At 38.1% G+C, this 25,128-nt stretch overlaps 1 protein-coding gene and 1 pseudogene across 1 annotated transcript; both read right to left on the reverse strand.

Moving 5' to 3' along the window:
* Positions 1–75: 75 nt before the first annotated feature.
* Positions 76–24,678, reverse strand: CUNH19orf18 (chromosome unknown C19orf18 homolog). Its single transcript, XM_021165993.2, has 6 exons — positions 24,540–24,678; positions 24,332–24,424; positions 21,762–21,803; positions 5,415–5,514; positions 1,391–1,551; positions 76–132 (listed from the first exon to the last, which is right to left on the reverse strand). The coding sequence occupies exons 1-6, from the start codon at positions 24,658–24,660 to the stop codon at positions 95–97; spliced, it is 555 nt and encodes a 184-aa protein (XP_021021652.1). The 5' UTR covers positions 24,661–24,678; the 3' UTR covers positions 76–94.
* LOC110297246 (large ribosomal subunit protein uL18-like) lies at positions 18,881–19,872 on the reverse strand (annotated as a pseudogene).
* Positions 24,679–25,128: the final 450 nt, after the last annotated feature.

Here is a 25,128-nt window from a genome sequence, read left to right on the forward strand (position 1 = left end):
TCCTGAGTTTTCATCTTTCTCCATTTTTTCGTGACTCCACTTTTTTGGTATAACTGAAGTTCTCTGATGATCTTCAATGAATTTTGCTCTTCCTTCATTTTCTTAAGTTTTCCATTCTTTTTGTTTTAATAACTAAAATATAGAAATTATATTACTAAGATCGGAGTAAATGAGGGTTAGAAATGGAGACAAAGGGGTTTGGGGAAATCAGAAAAAAAATAAAGGCATTTCAAAAAAAATACTAAATGTTACTTATAAGGATGGTGATTTTTTAATAATATGTATTTTTTCTGTTTGTTTGTTTGATTTTTGGAACAAGATCATACTACACATTCCAGGCTGGCCCTGAATTCTCCATCTGCCTGTTACTGCTACCCAAGTGCTGTGAGTTGAGGTGTGAGACATCACCCTCAGCTAAAATTTGAATTTTAATATGATTATATTCTGTATTCAAGCCTTTCAATTATCCAATAATAATTCAATGTAATTAAAAAGGCATTGGAAAATATTATTTCACAGGTTATAAAGGCTCAACCTCAGGAGGCATCATTACTTCTGCTCTTAGCATCTGAGTCTTTCAGGTTGGGCACATTTAGGGTTGTTTTTTTGTTTGTTCGTTTGTTTTTGTTTTTGTTTTTCAAGACAGAGTTTCTCTGTGTAGCCCTGGCTGTCCTGGAACTCACTTTGTAGACCAGGCTGGCCTTGAACTCTGATATCTGCCTCCCTCTGCCTCCCAAGTGCTGGGATTAAAGGCGTGCACTACCACCGCCCGGCTAGGGTTGTTTAAAAGGAACCAAGGAGAGGATGCCATTGTGTTTGGATCAGACACTGAAAATTACGTGTTCTTCTAGAACATATGATCAAAGAACCTGAAAGGTGGTTTTTTTTTTTTTTTTTTTTTTTTTTACAAAACCAAGCTTCTGAAGAATTTATAACATCAAGCTTCTGAAGAATTTATGGCATCCTCTGTTCACAAATGAACATAGTCATCTCTCATATGCTTGTGTCTCACATAGCATCCTTCCATTTGGGAGAAATGATCTCTATTGTACAGACCTGGAACCCATTTCTATACCAGCTTGAAGCAAATGAGAGTGTCTTCTTGTAGATATTTGAAATGCAGGAATAATGCAACAATAATAATTATGTTCAAGGTAAAGTTTCATTCAAAACAATATTTGTTTCCCAAACTCTGGCTTAGATTCTTGGAATTGCCCACATTGGGAATCAACAAGACAGCTCCTCATTGTCCCCTGGGGTTTGGTAAGAATGGTTCATTTCTATATGAACATCCTTTTTTCCTAACTCAGATTATATTTGATCCCACTTAAATATTCTTTGGAAAAGATCAAATCACCATTGACAGCCTTGATATAATAGGAAAAAGCACCTGAGCTAATGAATTTTCCCAGCTCCTCATTCTCTGGATGCAACTGAGAAGATTCATCATAACCATCATCTTCAGAGACCTCTTCCTCATCTACAAGTGGAATCTCGACATTTTCATACAACATTGCAAGCTGCTGCTTTTCCTCAGCTTTTACCAGTCGACTGGAGAAAGATAGAGATAAATGTAAAGGCAGTTTTTTTTTTTTTTTTTTTGCAGTCAGCCATCCTGTCTTAACATTGCAGCCTTTTAAGTAGTATTTATATTTATATGGGTGGGGCTGGGAGAGGGGCCTATGAAGAAAACAGGGAGGAAAACATTAGATTCCCTGGATCTGGAGTTACAAGTAGTTGTGAGCTACCTGACCTGGATGTTGGAAAACGAAATCCAATTCTCTGCAAGAGCATGGAATGCTCTTAACCCCCCCCCCCCAATTCATCACTCTAGCCAAGGTCATGAAATATTTTGAATCAAGAGTAATTGCTTATACATGCTGGTAGGTGGAGAACAGAGAAAGAAATACACATTTATGTGAAACTTGAAATTTCTGATCTGGCCCAGCTGATTTATGTCAACAAATATAGTTTCAAACCTCATAATTAAAGCAGTACTGGGTATGGATGACATATATAGACTAATACAAAATTCAAGATACAAAAAAAGCCATTATCCCTGCAATATAATAGAAAATAAAAAGCAATGCCAAGAAACCTACAATGAACAAAATGTCAAGGTTCTAAATAAATACAGGATGTTCCAGACTGCTCCTTTTAGTAATACCTTGGCTTTGCCTAGCATGGACTCTGTACTTAACGGGGCTGAAGAGACAGGTTTGTCAGCAAAAAGCTTATCACACAAGCCTAAGGAGTTCAATCCCCAGGATCCACATATATAGTCAGGTGTGATGGAACATACGTGCAACCCAACCCTGGGAAGGCAGAGACAGGCAGATTCCTGCAGCTCATTGCCACCCATATAATCTAGTTTTAAATCCCAGAGAGAGATCCCACCTCAAAAAACAAGGTAGATGGCACCTGAGGAATGATACCAGAAGTAGACATTGGCCTCTGATCACACACAGCAACACAGAAAGACGCTATTATTTTGTAAACTATTGCTATTTGGTTATTGATATTTTATAACACTAAATTAAAATATTGTTCATCCTGACTAGTGAATTTTTAAACACCTCCTTAAGGTTTGCACTTGAGGTTGTGCCTCCCCTTTGTCAGTCCAGTTCTAAAAGTGGATCTGTGAACTAGATTATTCCATATGATGTGGAAATAGATGACAGTATTTTACTTTCTCCTAGCATACTATGTACCTAGTTCTATGTGACTTGGGTAATAAAGAACACTTTGATGATTAGCTTAATTGTATTCTAAAGAGCAGTGATAGAGAAAAAGCAGGAAGAACAAACATCCTAGACTAGTGGTCCTCAACTTTCCTAATGCCAAGATCATTTAATACAGTTCCTCATGTTGAGGTGACCCCCAATCATAAAATTACTTTCATTTCTACTTCATAACTGCAATGTTGCTATTTTTATGAATCACAATGTAAACATTGAATATCCAGGATATCTGATATAAAGCCCCTGTGAATGTGTCATTTGGACCCTAAGAGAGTTTAGACCCTTAGGTTGAGAACCTCTGTCCTAGACACATCCTGTGAGATGGCAAAATTGTTTTCCATTAAATGTAAAGATGTAGATTCAGGAAGAGTGAGGCACTGGTCAAAGAAGCAAATTTTAAGAAGATTCAAAAATACACAGGAATAAAGACAACTTTTAATTCAATATTTTTAAGCATTGATATGAATTCCCACAGTCCACAATAAGCCAAATATCAAACACTCTATACTCAGCATCTTGGTATAAAAATATACTCCCAGCTCAAGGCACAGACAGAATAATAGTAAGTTCTAGGCTAGCATGGGCTAAAACTGTGAGACCTTGTCTCAAAAAAGAAAAAAATAAAAGTCCTTCCCATTAGTTGAGTCTTATAAATGTCTTCACTTGCCATACTCAGGTTGCCATCAACTTTAGAAGAAGTTTGTACTTTCTTTGGCTAGTTTTGAATCAGAGCTATAGAATGTGGTTCAAATATGATGCCACTTTGGCTTAATAATTTCAAAATGATGATGCCATCTTTTGAAAGCTCCACCCAATGTGATCAAAGCATGTTGTGTGAAATTCGCAAAAAACAAATAAAAACATTTTAGATATATTTTAAAAATAAGACATTTTGAGGGGGGGCCTGGGGAGTAACATTTAGAATGTAAATAAAATAATTAATTAAAAAATAAGAGCTTCAATATCTAAATTCTAAAAATCAGAAGGGAAAGTAATTGTCACATAAGTCTGTGACCCTGAGTTAAATTCCAAGGACCCATGTAAAAAGCAGATGTGTTGGTACAAACTTATAACCCCAATACTGGGAAGGTTCTAGCATTTCCATTTCATTAAATTTTAATCTAGTCTGGTTTCCTTTTCTTCTTCCTCCTCCTCTTCTTTTCCTTCTTTGTTCTCCCCCCTCCCTCTCTCCTCCCCCTCTTCTTCCTCCTTCTCTGGTATGACCAACAATCCATATTTTGGCAAACACTGGTCTGAAAATGTATAATGTCCATAATTACTTAGTAATTACAAAAATGTCACCATCATCATCGCCATTATCATCATCTTTTGACACAAAATAATTTCCTTGTGTACCTGCTGCCTTATTAAGAATGGGTGAGGTTCAGACCACATGAAGCTCAAGAAGAAGGAAGACCAAATTATGGGTCCTTTGGTCCTTCTTAGAATGGGTAACAAAATACTCATGGGAGCAATTACATAGTGTGGAACAGAGACTGAAGCAAAAGCCATCCAGAGTTTGCCCCACCTGGGGATCCATCCCATGTACATTCACAAAACCCAGGCATTATTGTGGATGCCAAGAAGTACATGCTGACAAGAGCCTGATATAGCTGTCTCCTGTGAGGCTCTACTAGAGCCTGACATATACAGAGGCAGGCACTTGTAGCCAACCATTGAATTGATCACATGGTCCCCAATGGAAGAGTTAGAGAAAGGACTGCAGGAGCTGAAGTGTTTGCAACCCCATAGGAAGAACAACAATATCAACCAACCAGAGCTCTCATGGTCTAAACTATCAACAAAAGAGTACACATGGAGGGATCCATGACTCCAGCCATATATGTAGCTGAGGATGGCCTTGTCGGGCATCAATGGGAGAAGAGGCCCTTGGTCCTGTGAAGGCTCAATGCCCCAGTGTAAGGGAATGCAAGGGTGGGGAGGTGTAGGAGTGGGTGGGTGGATGGGGGTATATCCTTATAGAAGCAGGAGGAGGGGGGATGGGATAGAGTGTTTCTGGGCAGGAAATTGGGGAAAGGGATAACAATAGAAATGTAAATAAATAAAATATCCAATAAAAACAAAACAAAACAAAAGGGCAAAAACTAAGGAAGAGAGACACTTATGTATATAGTATATTCAAGGAAAGAAAGCTGTTACATGAGATTGACTTAGAGTGAGAGGTCAGTAAGAGGAAGCAGGGAGTGGTAACAATAGAACCACACTTTAGCTCTTGCTGGGTTATGAAACTCAGGTTTTTCCTGGGGAAGGATAGGAGGAAGGTGAAATCTGTTTATAGAGCTATATAGCACATCCCATCCTAAGACTTAAAGCATCACTGCCTACTATGAAGAAGTTGCTGTTAGAAATCAGGACATTAGCTTTGGCAATCCTAAGTCTTCTACTGTGGCCTAGGCTCCCTCACCTGTGACCTAACAATGAGCAATTCCACCAAAACTTCTATTCCTTATACTACTAGTTTTCTTCTTTCTAAGAATTTTCTTATGAAATATATATATGTAAACATATATATGAAAAAATATAAAAACGTGTAAAACATATATGAAAATATATGAAAAATATATAATATTCCAATCTTAAAATAAAAATCCTTTTTCAAGACCCTCCCCCCCAAAAAAAAAGAATGAGTGAGGTTATTTGTTGTATACTTACTATATCACGTAGGATAGCATGAGCCCACATAGCAGGGCAATGACAAAGGCTATACTTGAAACTGAAATTACATGAACAAGACCAGGCCTATGTAGAATTACTGTGAAAACATAGAAAAAAGTTTGTTACAAAAAATTAACCAAACACTAAATTGGCAGTACTCTTACAAATGATATCCCTAATTTTGAAAAGGTTAGAGACTTAGGGATGAGAGCTCCAAAGTCTCCCCCTCTCTGTACATTGTCTAGTTGAGGGTCTCTATGTCAGTTCTCATCTATTAAAAGAAGCTTCTCTGATGAGGGTTGAGTAATCTCTGATCTATGGATATAGCAGTATGTTATTTTATTACTATTCTTTTAGCAGAATAATAGTAGGTTTTTCCCCCTAGAGATCATGACCTAATGAGTCTCAGGTCCTTGGCCATGTTAGCAGTGTCAGCTATGGGCTCCATGCCATGGGGTTGGACTTGAATCAAATTAAAAAAAAATTAGTTGGTTACTTCCATAACATTTGTGCCATTATTGCACCAATATATCTTGCAGGTAGGTTGCTGTTAGTAGTAGTTGTATGGTTGTTGTAGCTGGGTGATACTGATGAATAAGCAGAAGAGGAGGCAGAAAGACTGTAAGAGCTAGAAGTGATGAATGACTCCATGGAAACAAGCTTCTTCCAGATACACTAGAGTTGATATACATGTGAACTCATAGAAACTATGAAAGGTTGCACAGAAAAAGTTGATCAAAATATATTGTATACATTTTAAAATAAAAATTAATTTTTAGCAGACCTTGGGAGTGAACTCTGCAGCCAGTCCCACAACACCCGGAGGAAACTCCACTCCTAGGTGCTCTAACATGCTCAGAATCATAGGATCAGAGGTGCCCTGAGCAGACCTTGGCAGTGAACTCTGCAGCCAGTTCCACAACACCCAGAAAAAGCTCCACTCCCAGGCACTCTAATAGGCCTAGGTCTACAGGATCCCAGGATTCCAGGATCCCAGGATCCCAGAAGCTTGGTCACACCAGGAACTAGGGTTCAAGGGGCAGCTTGACTCCCAGGAACTCTGACACACCCAGGACCTCGGGATCCTAGGATCCCAGAATCACAGGATCACAGAGACAGATGAACTTTGATGAGTTTTGAAACAACCAGGATTACAGGAAAAACAGGCTCCAGTCAGATATAGGGAGGACAGGTAGCACCAGAGATAGTCAGATGGTAGGAGGCAAGCATAAGATCATAAGCAACAGGAACCAAGCTTACTTGGTATCATCAGAGCCCAATTCTCCTAACATAGTAAGTTCTGGATACACCATCACACCAGAAAAGCAAGATTAGGATCTAAAATCACTTCTCATGATAATGATAGAGGACATTAAGAAGGACATAAATAACTCCCTTAAAGAAATACAGGAGAACACAGGTAAACAGCTAGACACACTTAAAAAGGAAACACAAAAATCCCTTAAAGAATTACAGGAAAACACAATCTAACAGGTCAAGGAAATAAACAATACCATCTAAGATCTAAAAATGGAAATAAAAAGAATAAAGAAATCACAAACGGAGACAACCCTGGAGTTAGAAAACCTAGGAAAGAGATCAGGAGTCATAGATGCAAGCATCATTAACAGAATACAAGAGATAGAAGAGAGAATCTCAGGGGCAGAAGTTACCATAGAAAACATTGACACAACAGTCAAAGAAAAAGCAAAAACTCCTAACCCCAAAACATCCAGGAAATCTAGGACACAATGAGAAGACCAAACCTAAGGATAAAATATATAGAAGAGAGTGAAGATTCCCAACTCAAAGGGCCAGTAAATATCTTCAACAAAGTTATAGAAGAAAACTTCCCTAACCTATAGAAAGAGATGCTTATAAACATACAAGAAGTCTACAGAACTCCAAATAGATTGGAGGAGAAAAGAAATTCCTCCTGTCACATAATAATCAAAACTCCAAATGCAGTAAACAAAGAATATTAAAAGCAATAAGGGAAAAAGGTCAAGTATCATATAAAGGCAGACCTATCAGAATTATACCAGACTTCTCACCAGAGACTATGAAAGCTAGAACATCCTGGGAAGAAGTCATACAGACCCTAAGAGAACACAAATGCCAGCCAAGGCTACTATACCCAGCAAAACTCTCAATTACCGTAGATGAAGAAACCAAGATATTCCATGACAAAAACAAATTTACACAACATTTTCCCACAAATCCAGCCCCACAAAGGATAACAGATGGATGACACCAACACAAGGACGGAAACTATACCCTAGAAAAAGCAAGAAAGTATCTTTCAACAAACTCCAAAAAAGATAGTCAAACAAACATAATTCTACTTCTAACAACAAAAATAACAGGAAGCAACACTCACTTTTCCTTAATATCTCTTAACATCAATGGACTCAACTCCCCAAAAAGGACATAGACTAACAGAGTGGATATGTAAATGGGACCCAGTATTTTGCTGCATACAGGAAACCCACCTCATTGACAAAGGCAGACACTACCTCAGAGTAAAAGTTTGGAAAACAATTTTCTAGGCAAATGATCCCAAGAAACAAGCTGGAAAAGCCATTCTAATATCAAATAAAATCAACTTTCAACCAAAAGTTATCAAAAAGGATAAGGAAGAACACTTCATACTGGTCAAAGGAAATATCTACCAAGAAGAACTCTCAAGTCTGAACATCTATGCTCCAAATGCAGTGTACCCACATTCATACAAGAAACCTCACTAAGGCTCAAAGCACAAATCACACCCCACACAATAATAGTGGGAGACTTCAACACCCCACTCTCACCAATGGGCAGATCATGGAAACAGAAACTAAACAGAGACACAGTGAAACTAACAGAAGTTATGGTCCAGTGGATCTAACATATATTTATAGAACATTTCATCCTAAAGCAAAAGACTATACCTTTTTCCCAGCAACTCATGGTGCCTTTTCCACAACTGACCCCATGATTGGTCACAAAACATGCCTCAAGAGATACAAGAAGATTGAAATAATCCCACGCACCCTATCAGATCACCACAGACTAAGGCTGGTCTTAAATATCAACAAAAACAATGGAAAGCACACATTTACATGGAAACTGAACAATGCTCTCTACTCAATGATAACTTGGTTAAGGAAGAAATAAAAAAATTAAAGGATTTTTAGATTTAATGAAAATGAAGACACATGATACGGAAACTTAGGGGACACAATGAAAGCAGTGGTAGGAGGAAAACTCATAGCTTTAAGTGCTTCCTAAAAGAAACTGAAGAGAGCTTACACTAGCTTCTTGACAGCACACCTTAAAGCTCTAGAACAAAAAGAAGCAAATATACCCAAGAGGAGTAGACACCAGGAAATAATCAAACCAAATAGAAAAAAAAAGTACCATACAAAGAATCAATAAAACCAGGATCTGGTTCTTTGAAAAAAAATCAAGATAGATAATCCCTTAGCCAGACTAACCAGAGGGCTCAGATACAGTATCCAAGTTAATAAAATCAGAAATGAAAAGGGAGACATAATAACGAAGTATATCATAAAATAATCATTCTGTTTGTTGAATATTAGCAGTTGAAAATATTAAAATCATATTCTACAAAAAATCATGGAAATATTAATTTTCTCACTGTGCTTGAAATTAGCATTTTCTCAATGTTCAACTTCAAAGAGTTTTTGCTATTTTGAAACTTTTAAATTATACTTATTGATAAAATAATTTCTCTCCTAGAAACACTGATAATCTTTTTTTAAGTAAACTGTTAGACAATGTACACAGATATATAATGTATTTTAAATACTCTCTCACTGTTAGGTGGTATCATATAAGGGCTTTTGAATATATCTCTTAATGATTCATTTTTAATATTTTATGCTCTTGTAGTATGCCTAACTCCCAAAGAATATTTTGTATGTTTTGAAATAATTTAGTATTCAATGTTAGATATAGGATCCACAGTTACTGATTGTATTAAATATTCATTAATGTTATTTTTAGGGTATGAAAGGACATGAATATAAAAATTGAACAAATTTTATATATATTATTTGATTCTCAAAATACTCAATATTATTATTATGTTTGATGTATAAAATGCATTTAAATGATAAAAAAATTTTAAAACTGAAAAAATTAATTTTTAACAAATTCTAAGGCTAAAATCTCTATATTACATTTGCAGTTGAAGATAATCTCTACCCCCACTCTCCTCTCTCTTTCTCAGCTTCCTGCGCTGTCATGATTCCCTTGACCTTATAGACTCTCCCTTTAAAGTCTGAATTCAAAATACACTCTTCCTCCTTAGGTTGATTTTGGTTGTGGTATTGTATTACAGCAACGGAAAAGTAATATACATGGTGAAGGAAGACAAGAGGACACTTTAAGATGCTGATACTTTCTATCATTCCTCCACTGAGGAAATGTCCCTCAATACTGGTGACTTAATTGGAGGGTCTATCCTGTTAAGTGAACCTGGCCAGGATTCAATCTTGTGAACCTGAAAAACAGCTAGAGAGTGAAGGGAAGGGCATCAAGGAATAAGCATCTTCCTTCCTTTTTTCTTCTTCCCTTCCATCCTCCCTTACTTACCTCCTTCCTTCCTCTCTCTTTCTCTCTTTCCTTCCCTCCCTTCTTTCTTCCCCTTCTTTTTTCGTTTTTCTCTTTTCTTTTCTTTTCTTTTCTTTTCTTCTTTTTTCTTTTCTTTTCTTTTCTTTCCTTTCCTTTCCTTTCCTTTCCTTTCCTTTCCTTTCCTTTCCTTTCCTTTCCTTTCCTTTCCTTTTTCCTTTCCTTTCCTTTCCTTTTTCCTTTCCTTTCCTTTCCTTTCCTTTCCTTTCCTTTCCTTTCCTTTCCTTTCCTTTCCTTTCCTTTCCTTTCCTTTCCTTTCCTTTCCTTTCCTTTCCTTTCCTTTCCTTTCCTTTCCTTTCCTTTCCTTTCCTTTTCTTTTTTTCCTTTTCCTTTTCCTTTTCCCTTTCCTTTCCTTTCCTTTCCTTTCCTTTCCTTTCCTTTTTCCTTTTTCCTTTCCTTTCCTTTCCTTTCCTTTCCTTTCCTTTCCTTTTCCTTTCCTTTCCTTTCCTTTCCTTTCCTTTCCTTTCCTTTCCTTTCCTTTCCTTTCCTTTCCTTTCCTTTCCTTTCCTTTCTTTCTTTCTTTCTTTCTTTTTCTTTCTCTCTTTCTCTCTTTCTTCCTTCCTTCTTTCCTTCCTTCCTTCTTTTCTTCCTCTTTCTTTCTTTCTTTCTTTCTTTCTTTCTTTCTTTCTTTCTTTCTTTCTTTCTTTCTCTCTTTCTTTTTCTTTTCTCATCTTTCTTTGCTTGCTTCCTTCCCTCTTTCTTCCTCTTCTTCTTCCCTCCTCCTCCTCTTCCTCCTCCTCCTTCTTTGAATAAACATCAATTTTGAAGAGGAAAAATACTGGCAGGCATTCTAACACACACTTTTAATTTCAGCACTAAGTAGGCAGAGGCATGGGGATCTCCGTGAGTTCAGAGACAACTTAGGCTACATAGTGAGATCCTGTCTCAAAAGAAAATATTGACATGAGACTTCACAGCCCATATAAACAGGATCAATTTTGAGGCTGGAACAATGGCATATCAGGTAAAGGCAGTAGGCACAAACCCAACAATCTGAGCTTAATTTCCAGGATCTACAGAGTGAAGGAGAGAACCAAGTCATGAAAGATGCCCTCTGATGTCCATCCATTCACAGGCACCATAGACACAGCAACATAAACACAATTTAATTCATTGATAATGCACGATTTTAAAAATTAGGTATTTTCTTCATTTACATTTCAAATGCTATCCCAAAATTCCCCCCCCCCCCACTCTCCTACCCACTCACTCCCACTTCTTGGTCCTGGTGTTCCTCTGTACTGAGGCATATAAAGTTTGCAAGACCAAGGGGCCTCTCTTCTCAATGATGGCCGACTAGGCCATCTTCTGCTACATATATGCAGCTAGAGACATGCGCTCCGGGGGTACTGGTTAGTTCATATTGTTGTTCCACCTATAGGGTTGCAGATCCCTTTAGCTCCTTGGGTGCTTTCTCTAGCTCCTCCATTGGGGGCCCCGTGTTCCATCCAATAGCTGACTGTGACCACTTCTGTGTTTGCCAGGCCCCGGCATAGTCTCATAAGAGACAGCTATATCAGGGTCCTTTCAGCAAAATCTTGCTAGTGTATGCAATGGTGTCAGCATTTGGAAGCTGATTATGAGGTGGATCCCTGGATATGGCAGTCTCTAGATGGTCCATCCTTTCATCACAGCTCCAAACTTTGTCTTTGTAACTCCTTCCATGGGTGTTTTGTTCCCAATTCCAAGAAGGGGCAAAGTGTCCACATTTGGTCTTCGTTCTTCTTGAGTTTCATGCATTTAGAAAATTGTATCTTATATCTTGGGTATCCTAAGTTTCTGGGCTAATATCCACTTATCAGTGAGTATATATTGTGTGAGTTCCTTTGTGATTGGGTTACCTCACTCAGGATGATGCCCTACAGGTCCATCCATTTGCCTAGGAGTTTCATAAATTCATTCTTTTTAATATCTGAGTAGTACTCCATTGTGTAAATGTACCACACTTTCTGTATCCATTCCTCTGTTGAGGGGCATCTGGGTTCTTTCCAGCTTCTGGCTATTATAAATAAGGCTTCTATGAACATAGTTGAACATCTTCTGGATATATGCCCAAAAGAAGTATTGCTGGATCCTCCGGTAGTAATATGCCCAAATTCTGAGGAACCACCAGACTGATTTCCAGAGTGGTTGTACAAGCTTGCAATCCCACCAACAATGGAGGAGTATTCCTCTCTCTCCAAATCCTCGCCAGCATCTGCTGTCACCTGAATTTTTGATATTAGCCATTCTGGCTGGTGTAAGGTGGAACCTCAGGGTTGTTTTGATTTGCATTTCCCTGATGATTAAGGATGTTGAACATTTTTTCAGGTGCTTCTCAGCAATTCGGTATTCCTCAGGTGAGAATTCTTTGTTCAGCTCTGAGCCCCATTTTTTAATGGGGTTATTTGATTTTCTGGAGTCTACCTTCTTGAGTTCTTTATATATATTATATATATAAAGTCCCCTATCTGATTAGTCCCCTATCTGATTTAGGATAGGTAAAGATCCTTTCCCAATCTGTTGGTGGCCTATTTGTCTTATTGACAATGTCTTTTGTCTTATAGAAGCTTTGCAATTTTATGAGGTCCCATTTGTTGATTCTCGATCTTACAGCACAAGCCATTGCTGTTCTATTCAGAAAATTTCCCCCTGTACCCATATCTTCGAGACCTTTCCCCACTTTCTCCTCTATAAGTTTCAGTGTCTCTGGTTTTATGTGGAGTTCCTTAATCCATTTAGATTTCACCTTAGTACAAAGAGATAAGAATGGATCAATTCGCATTCCTCTACATGATAACCACCAGTTGTGCCAGCACCATTTGTTGAAAATGCAGTCTTGGGGGCTGGTGAGATGGCTCAGTGGGTAAGAGCACCCGACTGCTCTTCCGAAGGTCCAGAGTTCAAATCCCAGCAACCATAATAAAAAAAAAAAAAAAAAAAAAAAAAAAAAAGAAAATGCAGTCTTTTTTCCACTGGATTGTTTTAGCTCCCTTGTCAAAAATCAAGTGACCTTAGGTGTGTGGGTTCTTTATGCATCTTTAATTCTATTCCATTGGTTTACTTGTCTGTTGCTATACCAGTACCATGCAGTTTTTAATCACAATTGCTCTGTAGTACAGCTTTAGGTCTGGTATGGTGATTCCTCCAGAAGTTCTTTTATTTTGATAATAGTTTTCGTTATCCTAGGTTTTTTGTTATTCCAAATGAATTTGCAAATTGCCCTTTCTAACTCTATGAAGTATTGAGTTGGAATTTTGATGGGGATTGCATTGAATCTGTAGATTGCTTTTGGCAAGATAGCCATTTTTACTATATTGATCCTACCAATCCATGAGCATGGAAGATCTTTCCATCTTCTGAGATCTTCTTTGATTTCTTTCTTCAGAGAGTTGAAGTTCTTGTCATATAGATCTTTGACTTGCGTAGTTACAGTCACATCAAGGTATTTTATATTATTTGTGACTATTGTGAAGGGTGTTGTTTCCCTAATTTCTTTCTCAGCCTGTTTATCCTTTGAGTAGAGGAAGACCACTGATTTGAGTTAATTTTATATCTAGGTATTTTGGTGAAGTTGTTTATTAGGTTTAGGAGTTCTCTTGTGGAATTTTTGGGGTCAGATAATGATATGATCATATCATCTGCAAATAGTGATATTTTGACTTCTTCCTTCCAATTTGCGTTTCTTTGACCTCTTTTTGTTGTATAATTCCTCTGGCTAGGACTTCGAGTACTATATTGAAAGATAGGGAGACAGTGGGCAGCCTTGTCTAGTCCCTGTTTTTAGTAGGATTGCTTCAAGTTTCTCTCCATTTAGTTTGATGTTAGCTACTGTTTTGCCATATATTGTGCTTACTATGTTTAGGTATGGATCTTGAATTCCTTATCTTTCCAAGACTTTTATCCTGAAGGGGTGCTGGATTGTTAAATTTGTTCTCAGCATCTAATGAAATGATCATGTGGTTTTTTTTTTTCCTTGAGTTTGTTTATATAGTGGATCATGTTGATGGATTTCCATATATTGAGCCATCCCTGTATCCCTGGAAAGTAGCCTACTTGATCATGATGGTTGATCATTTTGGTGTTTTCTTGGACTCGGTTTGCAAGAATTTTATTGAGTATTTTTGCATCTATATTCATAAGGGATATTGGTATGAAATTCTCATTCTTTGTTGGGTCTTTGTGTGGTTGAGGTATCACAGTAATTGTGGTTTCATAGAATGAGTTGGGTAGTTCCTCCTGTTTCTATTTTGTGGAATAGTTTGAGGAGCATTTGTATTAGGTCTTCTTTGAAGGTCAAATAGAATTCTGCATTAAACCCATCTGGTGCTGGGCTTTTTTTTCATTGGTAGATTATTAATGACTGTTTCTATTTTTGTAGGGGATATAAGACTGTTTATATTGTTTATCTGATCCTGATTTGACTTTGGTACCTGGTAACTGCCTAGAAAATTGTCCATTTCATCCAGATTTTCCAGTTTTGTTGAGTATAAGCCTTTGTAGTAGGATCTGATGATTTTTTTTGGATTTCCTCGGTTTCTGTTGTTTTATCTCCCTCTTTGTATCTGATTTTATTAATTTGGATACTGTCTCTGTGCCCTTTGGTTAGTCTGGCTAAGGGTTTATCTATATTCTTGATTTTCTCAAAGAACCAGCTCCTGGTTTGGTTGATTCTTCATATAGTTCTTTTTGTTCCTCTTTGGTTAGTTTTAGCCCTGAGTTTGATTATTTCCTGCCATCTTCTCTTGGGTGTATTTGCTCCCTTTTTTCTAGAGCTTTCAGGTGTGCTATCAAGCTGCCAGTACAAGTTCTCTCCACTTTCTTTTTGGAGGCACTTAGGGCTATGTGTTTTCCTCTTACCACTGTTTTTATTGTGTCCTATATGTTTTGGTATGATGTGTCTTCATTTTCATTAAATTCTAAAAAGTCTTTAATTTCTTTCTTTATTTCTTCCTTGACCAAGTTATCATTGAGTAGAGCATTGATCAAATTCCATATGTATGTGGGCTTTCTGTTGCTTTTGTTGCTATTGAAGACCACTCTTAATCCATAGTGATCTGGTAGGATGCATGGGATCATTTCAATCTTATTAAAAAATCAAAGCATTTGTTAGAAAAAGGACTTCAGTGACAACCCACAGAGACCACTCTCCCATTTTTATAACTAGCTAAGAACTTTAGCTGTGAGCTTTCATTTGAGGTCTGATTTGTGATGGATTATATGGTCAATTTTTGGGAAGGTACCTGAGGTCCTGAGAAAAAGGTATATTCTTTTGAATTAGGGTGAAATGTTCTATAGGTATCTTTTATATCCATTTGGTCCAAAATTTCTGTTAGTTTCACTGTGTTTCTCTTTAGTTTGTGTTTCCCTGATCTGCCAATTGCTGAGAGTGGGGTGTTGAAGTCCCCTAGAATTATTGTGTGAAATGCAATGTGTGCTTTTATTTTCAGTAGGGTTTCTTTTATGAATGTGGGTGCACTTGCATTTGGAGCATAGATGTTTAGAATTGGGAGATCTTCTTGGTAGATTTTTCCTTTGATGAGTATTAATTGTTCTTGCTTATCTTTTTTGATGACTTTTGGTTGGAAGTCGATTCTATCCGATATTAGAATGGCTATTTCCGCTTGTTTCTTGGGATCATTTGCTTGGAGAATTGTTTTCCAGCACTTTCTTTTGAGGTAGTGTTTGTCTTTGACACTGAGGTGCGTTTCTTGTATGCAGCAAAATGCTGGGTCCTGTTTAGCTATTCAGTATGGTAGTCTATGTCTTTTTAATTGGGGAGTTGAGTCCATTGATGTTAAAAGATATTAAGGAATAGTGATTGTTGCCCCCTGTTATTGTTGATGTTATTTTTATGTTTGTGTGGTCATTTTCTTTTGGGTTTGTTGAAAGAATTTTGTTTTCTTGCCTTTTCTAGGGTGTAGTTTCCCTTCTTGTGTTGGTGTTTTCCATCTATTATCTTTTGTAGGGCTAGATTTGTGGAAAGATAGCATGTAAATTTGTTTTTGTCATGGGAAATCTTGGTTTCTCCATCTATGGTAAATGAGTGATTTGCTGGGTATAGTGGCCTGGGCTGGCATTTGTGTTCTCTTAGGATCTGTATAACATCTGTCCAGGATCTTCTGGCTTTCATAGTCTCTGTTGAGAAGTCTGGTGTAATTCTGATAGGTCTGCCTTTATATGTTACTTGACCCTTTCCCCTTATTGCTTAATATCCTGTCTTTGTTTAGTGCATTTGGTGTTTTAATTATGTGATAGGAGGAATTTCTTTTCTGGTCCAGTTTATCTGGAGTTCTGTAGGCTACTTCTATGTTCATGTGCATCTCTTTCTTTAGGTTAGGAAAGTTTTCTTCTATAATTTTGTTGAAGATATTTACTGGCCCTTTGAGTTGGGAATCTTAGCTCTCTTCTATACCTATTATCCTTAGGTTTGGTCTTCTCATTGTGTCCCAGATTTCCTGGATGCTTTGGGTTAGGAGCTTTTTGCCGTTTGCCTTTTCTTTGACTGTTGTGTCAATGTGTTCTATGGTGTCTTCTGCCCCTGAGATTCTCTTTTCTGTCTCTTGTATTCTGTTGGCGATGCTTGCATCTATGACTCCTGATCTCTTTCCTAGGTTTTCTAACTCTAGGGTTGTCTCCCTTTGTGATTCCTTTATTGTTTCTACTTCCATTTTTAGATCCTGGATGGTTTTGTTCATTTCCTTGACCTGTTAGATTGTGTTTTCCTGTAATTCTTTAAGGGATTTTTGTGTTTCCTTTTTAAGGTCTTCTACATTTTTAGCTGTGAGCCCCTCCTTCTTGAATGTATCTCCTCACTTCTCCCTCCTCAAAAAATCTGTTGAATTGTTTTTATACCTTAAAGCCATATTTTTATTTCATATAATTATTTCCTTGTGTATATGTATGTGGGTTTTTTTTTTTTTTGTATTTTGTGGAATGCATCTGGAAGTCAGAGTTCAGTTTAATGGAGCTCATTCTTTTCTTCCACCATGTGGGTCCAAGGGATCTTTCTCAGGGTTTCAGGTTTGGCAGGAAGCATCTCATCTCTGCAGAGTCTTCTCATGAGCCCTGTCTTTATCTTTCTAAGAATCATCTGCTTTATAAGCTACAGTCATTACCAACTTACAAACAATATTTTGACAATACTCTCAGCCCTGGTAGTACAGTTTAGGAGGTTAAGGCAAAAGGGTTTTAAGTTCAAGACCAGCTTGGGCAATTTAGTGAGTGGGACCCTACTGAGCCATAATAGGAAGACAAAGAAATTATGGGACATGAAATGGAAAGGAAGGCCTCACCTGGCTTCTTAATAAGCCTATGGCCAGCAGAGAAGTAAGAAATCCAGTAAAATTAGCACTTGTTTTAAAGGCCACCAATACAGCATCAACATTCTTTCATATATACATATTTCATGTTAAAATAGCAATGACCTTGGCTTACAACCTGAATGTATATGACCTTCAGAAGGGCTCTTATTCATCTGAAGGTCTGGAAAGCTTGGTTCATAGTAAAGATTTGCTACCTTCCTGTAACCTTGTAGCCTTCTCATTTGTAATACTGTGAGGTCTCCCTCAGAAATCCCTTAGTGATAAGATAGTAATTTCCAATGCTACCAAAACCCTACATCTGACTGTTGTAAGAATCAGTGAGCAACAACTCTCCTTGAGGTATCTGTACCACACTTTGGAACATCTTACTTCCTTCTGAGCTCCTCTCTTTATCCTTAGCCTATATTAAAATATCTTTATTAACATCTCCACTTTTTTATGACCTAGTTATGCCTGAAATATTCACAGAACCAAAGTATAAATATTAATGTGAACTGAGTCAGAGTCCCTAAAACTCTAGGGGAATTCCACAGTCCATGAGAGAAAGAGTGGGGAGCAGATGTCTCTTTGATTTGTTCCCCAACACACTGGCCCTATCTTAAAGAAGTAATAATAAGGTTGAGGACATTGTTCAGTGGTAGAGCATGTGGTTCCACATGTATGAGTCCCTAGGGACAAACTTCAGGAGCACACATAATTACAGTTCTTAAACATCCTGCCCACTTTCAACCTTATAGCTGAAAAACTCTATCACTGTGATGCTTCAACACGTTTCTCTTATTATGAGTGAGTAACACATCTTCCCATATAAACAACAGCCAAGAGCTCCAAGATAGTGTTCATGACTCCAAGCAGCTCTGGTGGAGAACTACTTCCTTCCTCTAGCTATAGAACCTACAGCTGAGAGCTGAAGCCCATGCTTCAGCAAACCACTAGCACTAACTGAAAAACAGGTTTGTGCCAAAAAATGAGAAGCGAAGCCTTCTCACATCCTGATTCTAAGCAAAGCTTCATGCTTTGGTAGTGGTATGAACAAGCAACGCAATCATAGCTATGCTTTAAGATTAGCAGTGCATTTGGGACTGATGGATCTATTCACTGTATTATTTATGTACTTTGATACTTTGACATTTGAGGGTCTTCCTGATCCTGCATACTCCACCAGAACAGGATTAGTTAACTTCTAAAGATGGGAAAGCTCATCTTTATGTGCAAACAAAACAACCCAATCCAGTGAGTAACTGTCTTTAGACTGTAGATGACTACTGTGCAGCTGCCCTTATCACTCCAGGGCCTAGCACTGGAAAAACTCGGAACAGCCCTTGAGCCAACTGAAATTATTCAAACTACTTGACTATACAGGCTTCTTATCATGCCTTAGTTTTGCTTGTGAAAATAAAAATAAAAGCTTTTTTTTTAAAAGAAAGAAGCTGAGATGACAAAGGCTGATTGACTGAACACTTTTTTTTTGTTTGATCAATATATTTATTGTCTTTATGGAAAACATCTTCATAGAAAATTGCTTTAGCTTTCAGCAGCCTGTTCCTGAGCTCTGAGGAAGCTTGCCTTCTTTTGAGCAACCCAGTCTTACTTCTGGGCAAGAGACATTTTGGGATGATTTCAGTTCTTTTTCTTTACATCTCTTTTGGGCTTCTTCACATAGACTGGATTCTCTGAGATAGCAGTATGAACTTTCTTATACATCTCCATGTCTAGAGTTATGTTGTTCTTGATGTACTGAGAGAACTGTTTCTTATATGCATCTTCATCTTTCTCCATTAGCTAGCACATGTAGTCTGCCACATTCTGACCCATGATGTGCTTCCAATGTATTTCTGCATTGAATTCCTTGCTTTCAGAGTAGTCAGGGAATTGTTTGGTTCTATAAGGAATAGACAAGCCTCCATCCACACCTTCCTTCAGGGGCCTAAAACTTTATTGCCAGTTGTAGTTTGGGCAATACCTGCATCCAAATAGTAAGTCAAGGCACCAGGCTGACCATCAATGCTTTCCACATTGTACTTATCTCCATTCACCTCCATTTGGCCTTTATAGATCTTGTCCATGCATGACAAGATCTATAAAGCATGAACTTTCTTGTACATCTCCGTGTCTGGAGTTATGTTGTTCTTGATGTACTGAGAGAACTGTTTCTTATATGCATCTTCATCTTCCTCCATCATCTTCATCTTCCTCCTATTTAGAAGCCTGTGGGCCAGCAGCAAGCCAGTGGACTAGGTTGAAGCATAATTTGTCAGGCCAACTTTCATACAGTATTTGGAAGCTGCACAGATGATCATATTCCCCTATATCAAGGCATATATAGTCTGGAAGATTATATCTCTGTTAGTTACACAAACTATCATCCTGTATTTGGGTGTGTTATACTTATTCTTGTCCTGGATCACCAATCATTTCCGTGCACAGTAGTCAGTTTTACCCTCTCGCTACCTTCTAAATCTCACTTGGTATCTTTTAAAGCAGACCTTATTCTTGACAATTTTCATGAACCACATCCTGTGGATCAGAGACCTACAACCACAGCTCCACACAGACCTGCAGAGTCGGCTGCATGAGGGGGAAAAAGACTGGAGTCATGCACACATGCCGATTGATAACTTTAATGATGTGGAGAAGTTTGAGTGCTGCAGGTCTAGAGTCAAATTATCAATTTTCATGATGTAGAGAAGTTTGAATGCTGCAAGTCCAGAGTCAAATTATCTTGGACTATCTTTATGCCTTCAATAGCCATTTATTACCTTCCTCTGGTGTGATCTAACACCTTTCTGATCATTAGGTAGATCTTTGAGCCTTTGGTAGATCTTTGAAATGTGTAGATAGACAGAACCTTAGTTTCCATGAAGAAAAGGGCAAAGGATAACATCTGAGGCCTGTAGCTGAGATTTACACAGTTCACTGTAAACCTGCTTCCTGATATTTCTACCAATACATTTGAAAAGTATCTTTATTATCTTTGTCCTATGACTATAAAAAGTTCATGAAACTGTTACCACATTGGAACATGGAATTTGAGGAAACCTGAGTCTATGTTTTTAGGAGATGGATACTCATATTTGGTTCCAGAATAAACTATCTTTTATTCCCTTTGAGATGAGCATTATATTTTTTTCATTGTCTTATTTCCATATCAACATCCCCTAAATACCTCATTCAACCAAATCCCAGGCATATTGCAAAACAAGATAGCTGAGTCCAATCATAATTCTCACCCCTCATCTAAGAAAGCTTATTTTTTGCAGGAGATGACTATTACTGAGATCCATGACTGGTTAAAATACAAAGACTAAGTGACTATGGGGAAAACAATCAGAAATGGCACATCTATAACACAAGTACACACAAGACTCAGATAATATCTCAGAAGATGGGGCATAAGAATAGTAAGAGCCAAAGAACCAGGATGTTTCTGGGATATAGTGTCTTCTAGCCATGACAAGCAAGATACATCCAAGAAGTCTTAACAATATGGTCATCTAAACAATACTTGCATAATGACAATCCTAGTTACATAACAACCTAGAATGGAGAAATTTCACAAATCCCAACCCATAGATGAAAAGCTGCAGGCAATCATTGACTGTAGATATAAGCAAAATCTGATTTCTCTAGGAACCAGTCCCCTCAATGGCTATCCAATCTCAAGTTGTTAACCTTAGACAGATCATATGAGCATCACTAAATGGATCCATTAAGGTGTGTGTGTGTGTGTATGTGCGTGTGCACATGCATGCATGCTCACACTCATTTTTGTACCCATACATGTGTATGTGTGTGTTAACATTAATAATTAAAGAAGAAATAAATTTTCTAAGGAGTTGTAGTGGAATATGGCAGGAATTGGAGAGGAGAGGGATGTAAATACAGTACTCATGTAGGAAATTCTCAAAAAGTAAAAAAAATATAAATCTAACTATATAAGACAAGAATGCTGAGTGAGGAATCTACTCTTGACAGGCATTTAGCAAACCTTTAGCATTTAGGAAGTTCTAAGGTTGGAAGAACAGCAAAGTAGAAAGCTGGCTTTTGTTTAAAAAGGACTCTGCAGCAGGCAGTCTTGGGAAAACTCTAAGCAGAAAAATCAAGAGAGAAGAAGCTCCCAGAAAGTCAACACCAAGACTGGGAGGACTGGTTTCATATTCTGCATTGAAAGAAAGAAAGTTGGGATTCTAACTCAGTCTATGCTTTATGGTTTACAGCCTCTCTGCTACTCCCTAGTGAGGATCAGATGGCACCATCACAAATCCAACTATTCAAAAGGATTGGTTTTATCTACTTTTTTGCTAGGGTGGCCTCTAGACTAGTGGTCATACTCACTGGTGTTCTCTAGAGTCTCACATTGTATTAGCCTTGGATCCCACTTGTACTACCAGTTCCTTTGACTCACCTTTATTTTTATGGAATTCTGATGGCTTCACAGTTGGTCTAGCTAGAAGGCCATTGGAGGGGAACAAAGAGAAGACAGTGGTTTAAGACAGAGTTGGGAGAGTGGAGCTATAATAGACAAAGAAATCAACAGAGTATCCAGATAACTAAGATAATAAATGTTAGTAAATCCATCCCAGTATCTAGCAGACATTTAAGTTAGTTTGCTAAATCATTGTCTTCTCTTTATATCTGGTGCTTTATTTTATGACTGGGATTTCAAAAACATAACACCTTAGTTTTGCAGACTCAGGAGCTGAGGACCTCCCTTCCAGGATAAGGGCATGGAAAGACAGAGTTGAAAGCTGTTGTACTCTATCACAAAGAGGGCCAGGACCAGTAAAGCCATCAGTAATGGCTTTTCCTCAGACATAGATGAAAAACAGCTAGCACCCTTAATTACCGAGCCATCTCTCCAGTCCTGCACCTATGTTTATATAATATATTTGTGCTGCTCTCAACTTGGGACAAATAAGCTTATCATCGCAGTACACTGAAGTGGAAACTTCTAGTTCTCTGGAAAGTTACTTATGTCTAATGAAGTTTTGCTGGGGCACACTGTTAAAAGTATATCTTGCTATAGCAAACACATGAAAGATTGTTCTCTTGAAGCAGACACAGGTGAAAGGATGTTTGGATATAGCAAACAAATGAAAAGACCCAGGAGGAAGGAATATCAATATGATCCCACAGACAGTGGGAGATGAGCACTGAGCCTTGGTTTGGCTTGCTCCACCTTGTTATTCTTTGCTAAAAACAGGCATGTATCAGTTTGTCTTACATAGTGTTGTTGAGTTCAACTTGTGATAACACTGTCATTGAGAGAAACTTGCCCAAGAACTGCTTGTGAGGTTCCTGTAGCAGCTTGCAGCCTCCGTGGCCTTGCCTTAGGCCAGTTGGTGAGCCTGGTGGTTTCTTCAGGCTTGAACTACAGTTGCTGGTTCATGCCTGGTGTCTGCCTGCCTAGAGGTCTGGTCTGCAGCAGCTGAATCTTATTTGATGTTTGCTATAGGAATGAACTGCTGCCAAAGAAGATTGAGTTTGCCACCCCCGCTGCCCCTGGCCTCTAAAGAACTACTGCTGAACAGGTCTACTTCCTCCATATTCTAATTACTTTTTTTTTTTACTACCTCTGTTGGGTTGTGGGCCAGAGGACAGGTTGAACCATTATTAAAAGTAGGTTGCAAAAAATTTATGCCTATAGTACACATTACTGTTCAAAGTGGTAAGAAGAGATGCCTACAGGTGCTTGGGTATAGATGTATACTTGCCATTAACCCTTTACCCACGCTTTAAGGTTTAGGGACCACCATGGAGGAAGAGTAGAAGAAAGGCTGAAGATGGGAGGCATGTTGTGAAATGTTATCCTCTCGACATGACATGGTTGTTGCACACATAAACTCATAGCAGCCGTGATTACCTGCATACAATCAATCATACATACATCTAATATGGAGGAAAAAGGGCTTCCAAGGTCCCATACCAACTAAGGATTTTACTGGAAGTTGATGTTTATTAGGGGGTGTAAAGCTTTTTTTTTTTTTTTTTTTTTTTTACAATTCTGTTCCCTGGCAGGTTCCCAATGCCTTCATGGGTGACTCTACACCAGTGAGCACTAACTAGACTTAGAGGGTTAAAAATAATTAAAAATATAAAAGGAAGACAGAAATCTTAGAGGGAGGTGTGACAAGGGTACTGTGCTGAGGGAGAGCCAGAGAGAGGGGAGTGAGTATGAGCAGCAGGATACGGTGTATACACATATGACAATTTCAAAAAATAAATAGAAACTTAAATTTAAAAAAATAATTTTTTTTGTCAACCTACCCCTGAGCTAAGGATGGAAGTTAGGACCTTACACTTCTGTTCTGCCAGTGAGCAAAATGCCATGTTATTTTCTTCTTAAATTAAAAACCACAGCATAGGAGAAAAATGGCACATGTCTATAGTTCTAGTAGCCTGGAGGCTGACACGAGAGGGTTGTATGTTGGAGGCACAAGCTGCATAGTGAATCCTGATCTGAAGCATTAAGCTCAGAAAGTACAAGTAATTATAAGTAATACAGTATATTTGCAAAGCATCAGTATCTTGACCATGAGCTTGACCAACTTTCAAGACATGTACAGGGAATTACAACTGAAGTCATTCATAGACACAGGAAAGGCCCAAGGTGGCTATGCACATAAATTAAAGAGAAAGGAAGTGGAAAAAACCAGCAGCCTTTAATGAGAGGCACATAGTACACTGAGGCTTAGAGTATTTAATTTCCTACCAAATGCCCGTCTAATTCTTCTATGGACTTCACTACTAACAAATACTCAAGGCATATTCATACATACACACTCTACCACACATTACCACACAAACACAATACACCTCATATACACACCACACAAACACATATGTACCACATATATACATATGTATACCACACACACAAAATACACCACATATATACACTACACCACACACACCACCACCACCACCACACATCTGGTTCTGATCCTCACTTCAATAAGTTATGCAAAGACTTACGTGCTGGGATTATTACTTCTGTTGGTTGAAGTATTGCAAGTAAGCCTCTGGGCTGTCCCATAGAAGATTTAGAAGCTTCTAACTGTCTACTCCCTTGAAAAGAAAAGTTGTAGCAGTGAAATGTAATTAACTTCTTTTTATTTCCCTGAAAAAAAAAAAGACTTTAGCTCTCCACCCCCTAAATAAGAAAGGCTATCGTTGAAGCTACCTGATAAGTCTGCTGTTTTCTCAACAGTATAAAGCTCATCTGCATAAGGCAGGCAGACATGAAGTAGGCATCCCAATAAAAACCAAAATAAAAACATAGAAGAACTCCAAACCTTGTGCATCACTCTAACATTATCAGTTCTTTTTCCTACCCAAGACAGAAATACTTATCTAACAACCCAGTGACTAGAGCAGTGGAATGTTTGGGCTAATGCCCCCAGTGTGAGGTCAGCTTACCCTAATTCCACCCTGGAATTCCTTCACAGAACTTGGGCTGCCAAGGTGACTGAAACAAACCAGGTGTCCTTCTGTGAGGCAGACAGGGATGAGAGCAGGTTCCAGCCTTCAGGGGAAATGCAGCTTAGGGAGAAGGCAGACAGGAACCTTGATTCAGTGTGGTATGTGAGGAGAAAGTGACAGAAGTTACCTGTGGCATCACACGTGTAATCCCAGCATTTAGGGGGTAAAGCAGTTTCAGGCCATTCTTAGCTAAATAGCAAGTTAGAAAGTTCAAGGACAGCTTGGGCTACATGAAACCTTTTCTCCAAACAAACGAATCACAACAATAAAACCTTGAAGTCTATGTAAAG

This window comes from Mus caroli, unplaced genomic scaffold, assembly GCF_978045245.1.
Source record: "Mus caroli unplaced genomic scaffold, Mus_caroli_1 scaffold_8, whole genome shotgun sequence".
NCBI lineage: Eukaryota > Metazoa > Chordata > Mammalia > Rodentia > Muridae > Mus > Mus caroli.